This window comes from Protopterus annectens, chromosome 4.part0, assembly GCF_019279795.1.
Source record: "Protopterus annectens isolate FY-2018-M chromosome 4.part0, PAN1.0, whole genome shotgun sequence".
Taxonomy (NCBI): domain Eukaryota; kingdom Metazoa; phylum Chordata; order Ceratodontiformes; family Protopteridae; genus Protopterus; species Protopterus annectens.
In genome coordinates this window covers 1,491,602,721-1,491,618,194 of record NC_056733.1, presented here as the reverse complement: position 1 = coordinate 1,491,618,194, position 15,474 = coordinate 1,491,602,721, and the positions used below count along the sequence as shown (strand labels likewise).

General features: G+C 37.5%; 1 protein-coding gene across 1 annotated transcript in view; it reads right to left on the bottom strand.

The window, feature by feature from the left end:
* ADAM19 (ADAM metallopeptidase domain 19) overlaps positions 1-15,474 on the bottom strand; it is a 1,509,956-nt gene that overhangs the window by 560,698 nt on the left and 933,784 nt on the right. The window contains exon 9 of the mRNA XM_044069332.1: positions 2,515-2,681. Within this exon, the coding sequence (XP_043925267.1) occupies positions 2,515-2,681 (167 nt within the window). The remainder of the gene's footprint in view (positions 1-2,514; positions 2,682-15,474) is intronic.

Sequence of the window (15,474 nt, the reverse complement as noted above, 5' to 3'; positions counted from 1 at the left end):
ATGCTGTGTTCTTGGCTTTCAAGAGTGTGATTTTTACCTGTGCAGCTGTGATTACAGGAACTTTGCATTCTTCCGGTATAGAGATGGGCTCTTTAGGGGATGAGAGGGGGGTAAAGTTAGCACTGAACCTGTCTGCCAGGATGTTGTCAATATCAGTTGGGTCTGTATATTTAGTGCCATTGTGCTGTAACTCAGAGCAGATCTGAGTGTTGCCATTGAGATTCTTGACATAGCTATAGAATGCTTTGTGGTTGTCTTTAGAATCAGTGGCGATTTTGTTTTCGTAACTAGCTTTGGAGGATTTTATCAGGGATCGCAGCTTCTTACTGAGGCTGACCAGGGAGCTCCTCCACTCATGGGATTTCACTCTCTTTTGCAACAGTTTCTTCCTTCTGTTGTACAGTTTGTTTATGGCAGGGGACCACCAGATTGGCTTCCTTTTTTTGGAAGATAGCGTCTTGGTTCTGTTTGGGATAGCACGATCCGTGCACTCGTGTAAGTGCTTATAAAGTGCAATTGTGTAGGATTCAGTAGTCGTAACTGTAGTGTCCTTCTGCATGGGTGTCATGAAGTTCACCACTTCTGTCTTAAGAAGCCTGAAGTTGGCTTTGGATAAATTTTTTACAGTGGTTTCCTTAATGGGGGATGGGGGCAGGATGTGGATATCAAGGGTAATTAGCTTATGGTCAGATCGGACCAATGAGGCGTTGACTTCAGGTGTGGAACACCGGTCACTCATGTTGGTAATGACTAGATCTAGGATATTGTTGCCCCTGGTGGGGGTGTGGATACGTTAATCCAGGGCGCTGGAGTTTAAGAACTCCAGAAAGCGTTGAGTGAAGGAGTTGGTACATGAGTAGTTTTTCCAGTTAATGGTGGGGTAGTTGAAATTGCCCATTATTAGGGTGTTTGGTTGAACCCTAATATTTTTCAGTACATCAATAAAAGAGGAGTGGGAATCCTGGGGCATGGTAGGGGATCTGTAGCAAGCTACAATTTGGATTGCAGTTTTGCCCAGAGTTAGTTGCACTTGGATAACCTTGGCTGCATTATGCTGAGCAACTAGCCTGGAGGTGTGGATATCCTTAATGAATATGGACACACCTCTGCCTTTAGTATTCCGGTCCAAGTTACATGGCCAAAAAGTACCCGACACACTAGTCATAGGTGACTCTATAGTCAGGCACACTGATGTCCCACTCACTAGGCTAAACAAGGAGAAGGTTACTGTCAGCTGCCTGTCGGGTGCCAGGATCCGCCACATAACCCACGCACTCAGGTCACTCCACAACAAGAACAAATATGACTCTGTCATTGTCCATGTTGGTGTGAACGACCTGAGGTGTTCCTCCCTGGACTACATGAAAAGAGTCATGGAAGAGCGCTACGATCTTGTAGCCCAGGCAGGTATAACCCTAGCCCTGAGTAGCATTCTGCCATCACCCAGAATGAAACCACAGTACAAGGACAAAATGATTGACTTCAACAATTGGCTAAGCTTCTGGTGTCATTCTAAAGGGATCCAGTATCTGTCTGCCTGGGATGACATGGTCGACAGACCACGATGCTTTGCCAGAGATGGCCTGCACCTGTCACCCCTGGGATTCTGGATACTGGCTAAGGTTCTTGCCGCCCCTATTGTGCCTTTTTTAGGCAAGGTTCAAATGACATATTCACCACCGTAACAGGAACAGGCAAGCAAAAACTGAGGGTGATACTACTCAATGCTAGAAGTCTAAATCTCAAAATGCACTCACTCGAGGCCCTCCTTAAAATAGAGAACATCGATATCTGTGCAGTGACTGAGACCTGGTTCAAGGCTCCAGAGAGCACCCCTGCACTACCAGGCTATGACTCATACCACACTTTTTGGCCATGTAACCTGGACCAAAACACCAAAGGCGGAGGTGTGTCCATATTCATTAAGGATATCCACACCTCCAGGCTACTTTTGGTTTACTTCTTAGAGCTTATATAGTTATTTGCTTTATCAACTAACATTATTGATATAATACATCCTCTTTTTTGCTGCTATTTCTTTGTCATTTTTTGTTGATACTAAAGTAACAGTTTATTTGTCATATATTCTTTCATAACTTTCCTTATTACCCGTCAATGGCTATTTCACTGAATTCTAAATGTCCAAACACAAATGGCAGCATTCATTTGTATTCGTAAATTGTATCATTGACATGTAGGAATTCTGAGATCACTATTTGTGCAAAAGCATTGTGCACTTTTGGTGGTATTTCTCCTCTCCCCATTGTTGTATGACTGACCAGTTGTTCACCATTCACAATTTCATGCTTTCTTTTGTCACTTTTAGAAATGGCAATCAGAACTCAGTGACCTATTATTTATGCTTTTGATAAAATAATATGGCTAAAACCAATGAAAAAAATAATTTATCTTAAACAGAAATTAGTTTTAAGTCAGCTTTCAGCTGAAAATAAATGATGCTTGTAGGGTTTTAAACAAGGAAATGGAAAACGCATACATAGAAAATAAACTTACGTAATTAATTGAGCATTATCATGCCTTTTTTCATGCAGTATCTTCTGCCTCCAGGTTAAGAAAGAAGACAATGTAGAATATGGACTTTCTGATACATTACATCTATTTCCTTCATTCCAGATTTCAAGACCAATTAGTGCAACCCTAACATTAAGAGATCTGTAAAACTGAAAGAAAACAGAAAGATAACAGTTAGCCTTGCTTTTTCTTGTTCAGCACTAAAATATTTACCAAGCATATCCAGCATTTCTTCTTTTTGTTAACTTCCCCCAGTTTTGAAATAATACTAGGACCAGGATTGTACATATACCAACCCTCACTCTATGTCATCTAACATCAATGGCTTAATTAAAATACATTGTTATTATTAAGCACTGAACAATGTCATATAATATAAAGTCTGTAGTGGGTATTCAACCATACTTTTCCTTATTTTAAAATAAAACATTTTCTTAACTTAAAATTAACACAGTGGGTCACTCCTACATCTTAAGAGCAACTATTCTGCTGGTATATATACTCACCTTTCCCCTTCTCAAAGCTGCTCTTGTTTGCACTGTATTGTTAGTGACCAGTATGTAAATCAGGCAAACATACTGCAGTGTGCAGCAAAGTCCATCCATGAAATAAAAGCCTTGCAGTCTTTAAAAAGAGAGCTGCGATGGTTGAGAATGGCCCTTTGCATCCCTCTCGCCAATCAGGAATACCAGCAAAATCCAACAAAAAATGTTTCCTGTTCCAAGACTCCCCACACTCCCAAAACATACAATCTTAATGTCTGATATAGAATAAAAACTGAAGCTCAGGCCAGCACATTGGAGTAGAGGGATAAAGCCCTAACTGCAGTCTAGATGATATGAGTTATTTCAGCAGCTCAGGCATCTAAGGCACGAGCAGAGGATGGGCGTGCCCCTCCCAGGAGTAGGTTGTGCATCTAGGCACTCCCTGAAGGGAGGCATGATCCATAGAGGAGATTAGCTCTCAGACAACATAGACAAATGCAGGTGAGGGGTGGGAAATGAGAGTAGGTCATTAAATAGAAAAAAATCCCCTGTAAAAGCAGCCAGACGCATGGCCCTCTGGCCCTATCCTTGAATTGTAGAAAGTCTGGGCAGGGACAAGGAGCAAAGCCCAGCGATGGATAATGGTACTGGGATGGCAGAAAAGTCTGGAAATAAGGAAGGGGGAAGGGGTAGCAGCACAGAATCAACCAGATAGTCAAATCTGGTCTCCACTTTAAGTGTTGTTGCACACAAACATACACCCACATACATATATGCACATATATATATATATATATATATATATATATATATATGTATGTATATATATATATATATATATATATATATATATATATATATATATATACATATATATGAAATTGCAGTAGACCTTGCACATGCAGTCATGAACAATTCCTTATCCATTTCTGACTCAGCATTGTCCCAGAAAAAGCTGTTCTATGCATCAACCATTCCCACTGAAAATGCTGCTTCTTAAAACTGACAATGAGCCATCCACTCCTTGTCTTTGAATTAAGAAATAATGTACTTGTGCTTGTTTTTCAGAAAGGTAATATACTTCTCAGCTATAGATTTCTTAGAAGTATTTGTTTTATTTGTTTACCAGGGCAGTACACTGACCACAACAGACTATTTGCAAGCACAGCCCTATTAAATCTCTCTCTCCTTCAACCATACATTTAAGTTATTTATTTTTTTTTTTACTTCTTAGGCCCTCCTCTGCCTTGGCATTGTAGGACTCTAAGATTTTTTGCTGACCTGCTTTTTCCACCCCATTTGTTCTGTTCACTTGTAACCAGCATCTGGGGAATTAGAGCAGTGAAGCTGGCACTGGCTAGGCTTTTTATTTTTGTTTCCCTCTCCTTCTGGCACAAATGTATTGTATGCCTTTCTAGACTGATCCTAGAGTGGGTGCATGCTTCTGGATACCTCCTGAAAATCTACTGAAGGATTTGCAATCCTCTTCCAGGGCCATGCTCTTGCATGTCCTAAAGAGCCACACATCTGTGCCTTCCCCCAGTGAGGGTTATCCAGCAGTGCCCTTCATCCAGATCCTTGCCTCTCACTCCCACACTTCACAGGCTGATTTTTCCAAAGCATGTGCCACTAGATATGCCCCAGGTGAGCTGGGAAATAGCAAGAACTCCATCCCTCTAAACAGTGAGCTTATCTGAAACAATCCTGTGTTGCTATGTGATTGCCTGCGCAATTGTTTAGTAAGAAAAGATTTATTTTGATTTATATTTTTATTTTTACATCTGTTTTTACTGTTTGTAGGAAGAAAGTAATATGTCGTAGACAGGAAGATTTACTTTGATTTATATTATGTTGTTTTACCTCTAATTTTCACTGTTTGTTGTTACAAACTGATAGATTTTAGACAGGAAAACTCTAGTCTTCCCAAGGGGTCTAGTCAACTATAAATTCATAAATTCATACAGACTGCAGAGAGGACAATCCAGAGCTTATATGAAACATTCCACTGCTGGTTTGTGATTTATTGATCTTTACTGTTATAATGGGGTGCAACTGTGAATAAAAGTGATGTAAAGGAAATGCAGTTACTGTGTGATTGGCACAACTGGTACTGCACGTCAGAGTGACAGCTTTATTGCTTATAATTTAATATTTAGTTTTATATTCTTTGTGTGATTTGCTCATAGAAGTGGACTTAAAATCTTTGAATTCTGTGGTAAATGATTTTGATTATCACTTTCTTTTAGAATTCCTTATTAATTTGTTACTGAAAATAGATTAGTGATTTGCTAAAGCACAAGTATCTTGCATAGTGTAGTAAATGCTATGTTTATTTAAAGGTAACACCTGATAACATTGGTGCCCTGTGTTTATCATGTCAAAAGTTGCATGGTTTGCTTACCATTATTAGTAGTAAATGTAGACTTACTGATGACGATTGTACTTTTGCAATTAGCACATCTTGCAGAACTGTTGTTACATATAGTAATGACTGCACTGATGAGATAAGTTCTAAAGTGCAAATAGAACACATTTAGGAAAATAAGTGCCTCTTGTTGGAAAAGATCACTCAACCCTTGTTAAACATGATACTACAAATGACAATTTGGAATTCAGGATCAAGTAATCAGCAGTCCGAGGATTCAGAGCATATAAAAAGAACGAATGAAAGAAGTTCAGAACATTTAACATGGAAGAAAACGAAATTAATGTCTATAACGCAAACAGAATACATACTAAAAAGGATGCTGATCTGTTATGTAACACACAGATTACAGGGAATGATAGCATTGTTCAGTCAGTCTACAAGCATCGTTTTTCCAAAAGGGAAGGTAGAAAAAAAGAAGCAAGGTATAGGTGAAAAAGAAGAAATCAAACAACTTGGAAGGATTGAAGAACATTACTGTAAGAAAAAACGAGGAGAAAGACCAAAGTCGTCTATATGGATCAAGCTGTGGAAGTACTAAGCCAGCTGGATGAGAACTGTATGCTTGCAAATGTAATAAGCAATGAAAACAGTGGGATTAATAAGACTAATGGTGATAACATCATTCCTTTGTAGCAACAGATAGAGCAGATATTACCAAACTAGAAGTTGGAGATTCTTCAGATCTGGTCAAACGTGATACGCTTGTATTTGGAGGTTCAGTTATTGGAGGAACTGATACTTATATCTGCAGAGAAGATAATGAACATCAAATAGTGTTATGCTTGTCAGGAGCAAAAATACAGGATGTGAGACAAGCTTTAGAACGTATGGAGATCCTTTTATTCATGTTGGTACTAATAATGTCATCTGCAAGGACTCTTTGACTGTCAGTAGGGAACTTACTACAGTCCTCTTAGCATAGCCTGCATGGGTGTTAGGATGTATTTTCCACAAATCATGTATAGAAAGGATAGTCAGGTCACTGTGATTTTTTTGGTTAAATGCCTACATGAAAAAATGGCCCATTTTGAAACATTGGAAATGTGTGGAGCATCCAAGCCTAATTTTGGGTACACATGTGTTCAGACAAGATAGCGAGTACTTGTCAAGACCAGGAAAGAGAATTTTTATAGCAGTTATATTGGAATATTTGACAAACACAAGATAAGATTTTTGCCAGGTCGAAAATTTAACAGTTTACAGACAGCAACATTTAATGTATCTCTGAAGTCTGTTAATGCTGGTAGCATTAGTAGTAATGTTTTTTTTACTGGAAAATTTGCTAAATTCCTACAAGATAACCAAATAGTTTTTTAATGAGGTCTACTATGCAGACCAAATATGTCTTTAAAAATGTGTTGAAGGGAGAGGGTCTACGTCTCTCAAGACTCACCAGCAAGGATGGTATATTAAATGAACAAGTTAAGCTATTGAAAGGAGAACAGAGGGTATCCTGAGCCTGAGTGTGATACACAACTTAAGTCAGCATATCAAGAAAGGAAGGGAAAGGGCAAACCCTATTTTTCCAAGGGGAATAGATTGGAGTTTAATAGACCTCATGCAGCTTCTAAAAAAGAATGTAGATTATGCCTTCCATTTACTTCTGATAATAAAAGTATTATGGAAATAGTATGTACGAACTGGCATATACTGGTAGTGGATAATGGTATAAAACAGGTTGTGGGATCTTGTCCACAGGTTACCTATAGGAATTTAAAGTCTTTGAAAAGACATCTTTGCCACAGAACAGGTTTCATATCTGACCAGACTACATCAGAGAGAGAGAGAGAAGGGACTTTTAGATGTAGACACTGTCATTTCTGTAAATATGTGGCTAATAGAAATACATTTATATACCCTGTGAAAGGTAGGAAATATGTATTTCGACTTTATGCAGCTTGCTCTACAACTAATGTTGTCTATTTAGCTCAGTGTAAGCAATGTCCTAAGTTCTGTGTAGGTATGACCACTGGGGCTTTGAAGAACAGCATTAGACAACATATATATTATAGCAGCACTGGGGACACCAGGTGTGCTATAGTCAAACATATTACAGAAGAAAATAGTGCTTATGATTTTTCATTTATGACACTCCAAATTGTGCCTGTTTCTATGTGGTTAGGTGACAACAGGAATGCCTCGGAAAAACTTGAACAAAAATGGATAGCTCGTTTATAAGCGGATAAGATATATGGCCTCAATGAGCTCTGTCACTTAAACCATTTTTGAGAGATAGGATGGAAGTTAACTATGTATAGTTGAGTTTTTTTATCATTTTTCATATTTTACATTTCTTATTCTATATTTTCATTTTTTATTACTTTTATATTTGTTAGTATAGTTGTTTAGTATTGAAACTTTTGTTCTCATAATTTTTTTTATATATGTTTATATTTTTAGTTTTTTGTCTATGCTAGTTTAGGTTAATAATAAGTTTGTTGTGGTCACATGTACTATGGTTTTGTTAGCTTCGTGGCAGTGTGCTTCTTTCTACAATGAATTTTATTACTTTAGAATGAGCATTTAGTTCATGTTGATACCGATCACTATTTATTTATGACTATATAGTGTTATAGTTTTTTAAGAGTGTGCTTGATCATTTAATGAAACTTGTTTGATATAGAACGAACATTGTGTCTTGACTTCTTTAGTTAGTCATATATAGAACTATTTAGTTTTCTGTTGCTACAGCAACAGGTAGTAGCGTTTCCCCATATAGGCTTTCTCATGAGATTTGGCAATAAGGTGGAAGCCACGGGCCTTGGAAGCATGGCGAGATCGTAATAAGGCTTAAGGTTGTATAACTTGATAATGTTTGCATAGAGTGTGATTAGATTCTTTATAGATATTTCTCAAGGAGTTCAGGCTTTCTTTCTAAATATGATGATGTTATATTCATCAGGATTCATATAGCAGACAGTAATCTTACTTAGGAGATTTGCGAATGCATTTACGATTCAACATCAATATTTAGAAAGTTTTTAATAACAGCAAATGAAAAATATATGACATTAACACATTGATTTTTTGTTTATGCTTATGACAAATATTGATATGAGATGTAATGCAGTATGTTTAATTGATGAAGTCTTTAGGTTTGCATTTAGTAGTTGTATGTTACATTTTGACATATGTAGCTTTTAACTGTTTTAAGTTTTCTTTACAGTTTTTTAACGTTGATTTTTCATAATAACTGACAGAGTATCATAAAATTTACTTTTATATATTGAATGAGATTTTGATGCTTAAAGTTTTATGTAGCATGATAGAACCTGCAAGATTGTATTGATGCCTTTAACACACTTGACTTTCTAATTTGAGTAATTACCAATTAATGGTGGTGGTGCTGTGGTAGCGTTGTCGCCTCACAGTAAGACGTTGTCCTGTTCGATTCTCAGCTAAAGCGCCTTCTGTGTGGAGACATGCGTGAATGGGTGTACTTTCATTGAAGGCTATGCGTCAGGGCTGGCAACTCTGTACGTAAAAATCTACTGCCAATCATTAGCGGACTGGAGTTCCGCTGTAGCGACCCCTAACCGGGAAAAGCCGGAAGATACAACAACAACCAATTAATGATTTTAGGATGTGACTGGACAAGGTGTTTTTTTAAAAAAGGGGAGTTTCTGAGAGCATTTTATGTCTGATGAAGTGTGGTGGTACTACACGAAAATGCTTACACTCTTTATATGTCATTTGTTTGAATAAATGTGATTACTATTATGCCGTGTTGGTCCTTTGCCTGTCTGAATTCATTGGATTCCTACAAGATTGATGCTGTTATTGTATGTGAGACTTGGTTAAAGAACAATGACAGGAAACAAGTTCTGCCAGTGTATAAATGTTTTTACTGTAACAAACATTCTAACAAAAATCAGGTAGAGATATTATGATAGGGATTAAAGATTGTTGTGAAACTTGTGACTATTACCTGTTCAAGTTATAAAAGGAATACTATAGATTGTGTAACTCTGACAATAAAGACAACCCTAGAACATATAACAATTGTTGGAGTGTACAGACCACCAAAGTTGAGTGCTGATGACCTTGAAAAATTCATACATTTCCTGTATGAAAGACAGTACGGAAGAATAATAGTGGATGGGGACTTAAACTTAGCAGAAACAGGCTAGAATAATATTGATCCAACATTAGAAAGGAAATTATTTATAATGTATGCTCAGAAACAAACAATTCTTCAGATTGTAAAAAAGCCTACCAGGGAAAAAAGCATACCAGACATTGTTTGTGTTCCTAGGGAAATTTACTTTGTGTCAGGTTTTACCACCACTGATGTACAGTGATCATGGGATTATAAATGTCAGAATGTTGCTAGATAATTCTCCCAAAATGAACTATAAACCAATGCAGAGGAGGTTAACAACAGATTATATGAAAGCAAAACAGTCACTGTGTAAAATTAACTGGAGTAATCTGTTCAATAGAAAAAGTGCAGAAGGAATATGGCAATTTTTGAAATAGGATTTATTTCCATAAAAGTAAGATATTTGATTAAGGTGAGAGATAAAAACGTAAAAAAATGAAATAAACAAGCTGGACAGACAAATTAAACAAAGTGCGAGACAAGATTAACAAAATTTTGAAGAAACTTTATAAAAGATATTAAGCATAACATGAAAACATTTTATAGATACATAAAATGTGGTAGGGGTAAAGACATACAAATTGATAAACTGTGTATAGATTCTAAACTTTATTCTCAAAAACAACAGATTGTAGATGCTGTTGTTGTCTTTCGGCTTTTCCGGGTTAGGGGTCGCCACAGCGGAACTCCAGTCTGCTAATGATTGGCAGTAAATTTTTACTGTGCCGTGTTGCCAGCTCAACGCCCAACCTTCAACGAAGGCACGCCCATTCACACATGTCTTTTGGAATGCCACTTGACCCACGGGGAGGACATGCACACTCCATACAGAAGGCACTCCCCGCACACTAGCTGAGAATCGAATGGGAGAACCTCTTGCTATGAGGCAACAACGCTACCGCTGCACCATCGCGGATTTAGACATTTACAAAATCTTATACAAAGCAGTTTGGCTGCACAAGGGGTGATACATTGCAACATCCAGATAACCTCAGATATTGAAATCAAATTAGATTACATTGAAAAATATCTAAGCAGACTGAACCCAAACAAAGCACAGGGAGGGGACAGAATTAATAATAATGACATGAGAACACTTTGGCCTGAACTTACAGTAAGAACTATTATGTCTGTTATTCACTAGGTCATTTAAAAATGGAGATATTTCTCAAAATTGGAGACATGCACTTGTTAAACCCGTCTATAAGGGAAAGGAGAGCAGGACAAACCCTGAGTCATGCTGACCCATAAGCTTACTTTCATGTTGTGGAAACATAATGGAAAAGGTTACGTTGGATAAATTATTGGCAAACTTGGAAAGGTAGGGACTTGAAACCATATATCAGCATGTATATGCTGAAAATAGGTCTATAACCACCTGTAACATGATGCTTTACAACAATATAATAACAGCTATAAATGAAAAATTGAGTTGTGATTTAATTTATGTAGCCTTAACTTCAGCATTTGATAGGGTCATACACAAAACACAGATCAATAAATTAAAACAGCTAGGTATTGATGTACACTTGATAAGATAGCTTACAAATAGGACATGGCAATTATCATGCAGCAATTGGACAGGTGAAATTGTAAGTTACAGTCAGGGTGTCCCACAGTGTTCTGTCCTAGGACCATACTTGTTTAGGTTAGATTGTTCAGATCAATCTTTTTCATCTTAGGTGTTCTACATTATGTATGCAGATGACTTGAAAATGGGGAAACCAAATACAGGTGTTAAAGACCAGGCATGCCTGTAAAAGAGCTTGACTAAACTGAGCATTTCAGCACAGTAGAATAATATGCTGATAAATATATAAAAAGTACAGCTGTGTAAGTAAAACTTACTGTAACAGTAGATGTTCAAATGATAAATGTTTTAGCTATATATGGGCTGCAGAGGATATAACAGCCGGCCAGCTTCCAAAGCTTCAGGGCACCTTCCATGCACCCAAACTGTCAGGCAGCTTGATCTGAACTGACTAAAAGACAAGTTTGAGTGCTAAGCCCTTCAGAGCTTTCCAGTCAGCAGAGACAGGGATGCTGAGCCCTGAAATGACAGTGCTAGGAGCAACACAAAATAAATTTCTACACCCACACATAAAAAAACACATAAAAAAACAAAGGGAAGGGGATTGAGGGAGGGAGTGGTTACTGCAGCAGTGATCATTCAAAGATCTACTGTTATAGTAACTTTTATTTACACAGCTGTACTATGTTCATCATATTGATCAGTGATGCAGTACCCTTAGCTATATGGGTAGATTGCCTTAGCTAACTACATTTGGGAGATGGAAGGTGAAGAGTCTAGGAGCTCCTGGAGAATGATCCTAGTAAAGCTTGATCTCAAACTAGAGAAGGATTCAAGCTTATAGTGCTTTGTAAAGGTATGTTTAGAGGACCAAATAGCAGCTTCTAGAATACTATTCCAAAAGTGATAGATGAAGCCAAGGCGTTGGTAGAGTTGGCCTTGAGCTTGCCTGGAAGAGTTTTGTTATGGAGAGTATAACAAAAGACAATAGCCTTAGGCAACCATTTGGAAATAGTCTGTTTTGACACAGGTGGTCCCTTCTTCTTACCTTCACAAGAAAAATAACAATTGATCCAAAGATCTGAAAGGTTTATTTCTGTTGAGATATTACCCAAGTTTTCTGCAGACATCCAAGGTATGGAGTATCCTTTCTCCCTGATTTTTAGGTTCAGGAAAGAAAATGGGGAAATGGATAGTTTGGCTTAAAGTGAACTCAGATACCACTTCAGGCATAAGCAATGGATTCGTTCTAAAACAAACCCTGTTCCTGTTGAAAATGAAAATAAAATTAAAAAAAATATTCAGCCAAATGGACCATAAGGTAAAAAATAGATATACTTAAGATACAAAACAAGAAACGACTGTCACAGAACCAACGTTATTAACGACACTGTGGAAAGCTTTCAAATTAAGCAACTCTTTCTCAATGCAAACAATTACATTAATTAATTAAATAGTTAAATAGATTTTAAAACCATGAGCCAGCACAGCAATATCAATTAGCATCACAGATATTTTAACCCATTAGGCTCAAAATAGCATTCATTAAATGGGTAGATAAAACATAACTGAGTAAATAGATAAACACATACATAGACCTACAATAGTAAAATAGCTATTATAAAAACTCTAAGTTTATAGAATAATATATAATATTTAAGAAAAAAATACATAAAAACATTCTCAACATAAAAAATAAATACTAGCAGACAGTATTAAATATGTGAATGTTTCAATTTCAATATGGGTTTAATTCTATTAATCTTACTGAGGTATCCATCTATATTCAGCAGCTTCAGATTTTATAACAATGTCTCCTCTTCTTTGATTAGCATATAATTTTTGTATTACTATAAACTTAAATACATGTTCATTGCCATAGTGAAGACTGTGTTTATATAAGGCGTTTGTGTCAGTCTCGCTATGAATTTCTGAGAGGTGTAAAGCTATTCTCTCTTTTAACATTTGGTTTGTCTTACCTATGTAGAAACATGTACATTTTTTACAGTTAGCAAGATAGACTACATTATTGGTATTGCAAGTGTCAAAAGTTTTGAATATAAACTTCTCATTAGATATAGAGTACTCAAAGTCTACATCAGTATTAATATACTTACAATAAATACAATTGTAACATTGAATTGTCTGTTTTTTTTGTGAAACCTGAAATATTTATTTGTTAGGATTCATATGTTTATAATGTAAAAGTTGCTTTAAATTCTTTTCTCTTTTATATATAAATTGTGGTCTTTCACGTATACATTTCTTTAACTCGCTATCAGACTGCAAAATAGTCCAATTATTTTCTATAATTCCCTTAATTTCATAGGTTCACAGGTTCATAGGTAGGTACTAGGTTATTGGCCCTAGGGCCTATATAAGCCTAGCCAAAAGGTACCCTGGCTTTCGCCACCCAAGAAAATTATTTTCCTGTGCCACTGTCGAGCAGAGCTACAGAAGTGATCCCCGGGGTGGATTTCCTATCTCCCATCCAATCATCAAGATTTTTCTTGAAGAGTGCTAATGAGGAGCTTTGTTTGATATAGATAGGTAGTTTGTTCCAGAATATGGGAAGTCTCTGGGACAGGAATCTATCCCTCCAGCATGTTCTGTTTATTGTGGTGACAAGGATTAGGTCCCTAGAGTGTGTAGCTCGGAGGGATTGGGATTTCTTTAAGTGGAGCATGTCCAAAAGCTCTGGGTTTGACATAGCTTTGTGTGTTAGGCAGAGATCACCTCTGAGTAGGTGATATGCGACGGAGTAAAGCTGTAGTTTTTTTATATGATCTGCGTAGGGCATCTGTTTGAGGCCAGTAATTCTCTTTGTGAAGTATTTCTGCAGCCTTTCCAGTTGTTGTAGATGTCTTGTGAGGTACATACCAAAAGGGGCATTGTACTCTATAATTAAGACCCCATCATCCATGCAATCAATTGAAGTTAACGGATGTCAGGGTGTATCAAACACCCCTGTTATTGTGTGAACAGATCCAGTCTGTGAGAAAGCTTGTGGTAATTACCTCTGAACACTTCCAAAAGAAGGGGTAACCATGATTGCCTGGGCAAGAAGGAAGTCACCACAATGATCATGGGGGATACCCTCTGAATCTTCAGAAGTACTGCGGATATAAGTGGAAAGGATAGAAAGCCTTACAGGAACAGTTCTGTCAAAAGAAAAGAAAAGGCATCTGTCTTCCAGGTCTTAACGTGGTTTAATGCCACAGAGAGCACATTTAGACCAGCTGCTACACAGACAGAGACTAAAGGTGGAGGTGTATCTATTTACATCAAAAATAAATACACCTCAAGGCTGGTCAAACAGAACAATGCACTTGAGCTACTCCATGTCCAAATCACCATAGGCAAAATCCAATATCACTTCCTTGCCAGCTATAGTTCACCTTTTATGACCCAGGAAACCCATACCTTTTATTTTAACGTACTAGAAACACTAATCATCCAACCTAATACCGCATCCATGGGTGACTTTAATTACCCCACTATTAAATGGGAATCCTATATGACACCAAATGTACAGGCACAGAGATTCCTTGATTTTATGAACACAAACTCCCTGAACCAGATAGTCAATACACCAGCCAGGGGTGCAGCTCTACTGGATCTGTTCCTCACTAATATGGGAGAGTGCTGTGCATCTCCTATTGTAACTTCTTCCCTGATAAGGTCAGACCACAAAATGGTCTCCTTTGAAGTAAAAATAAAACCTGGACCCCCAGCTAAACCTGGAATATTCAGGAACTACTCTAAGGCTGACCTCCTGCTATTAAGTAATAACCTGGCAAATTTTCAAGTCCCCCTAAATCATGTGAACACTGCTGCCTATGCACAACTGTTCACAGAAATCCTGTACAAGCATGTTAACAGCTGCATAGAGACAGATGTACCCACCAGGAAGAAGTACAGAACTAACTCAAAAAACAAGCCACCCTGGTGGAATCACAAAATCAATAGGCTGTATAACAATAGGAAGAAAATCATGATGAAAATTAGGAGGTGCAGCACCCAGCAGGATAAAAGGATTCTCATCAAACTAAACAAACATCTGAGAGGACAAATAAAGTCTACCAAAGCCAAATTTGAGATGAATTTGGCCTCCCAGGCCAAGGACAACCACAAGACTTTCTTTAGCTATGTCTGGAACCTTAAAGGCAATACACAATTGTGTGCACAGCTCATTGAAAATGGAGACACCTATACTGAGCCAGAAGATATAGCAAACCTACTGGCCGATAAATTCAGCTCCAACTTTACCCCTCTCTCCCCCTTCAACCTTCTCTCAGGAAATCCCATCAAATATAACTCACCGTGCTATCACTAGGGAACAGGCCCTTAATGCTCTCTCTAAGGCCAAGGACCCAGACAATATCCCAGGATGCCT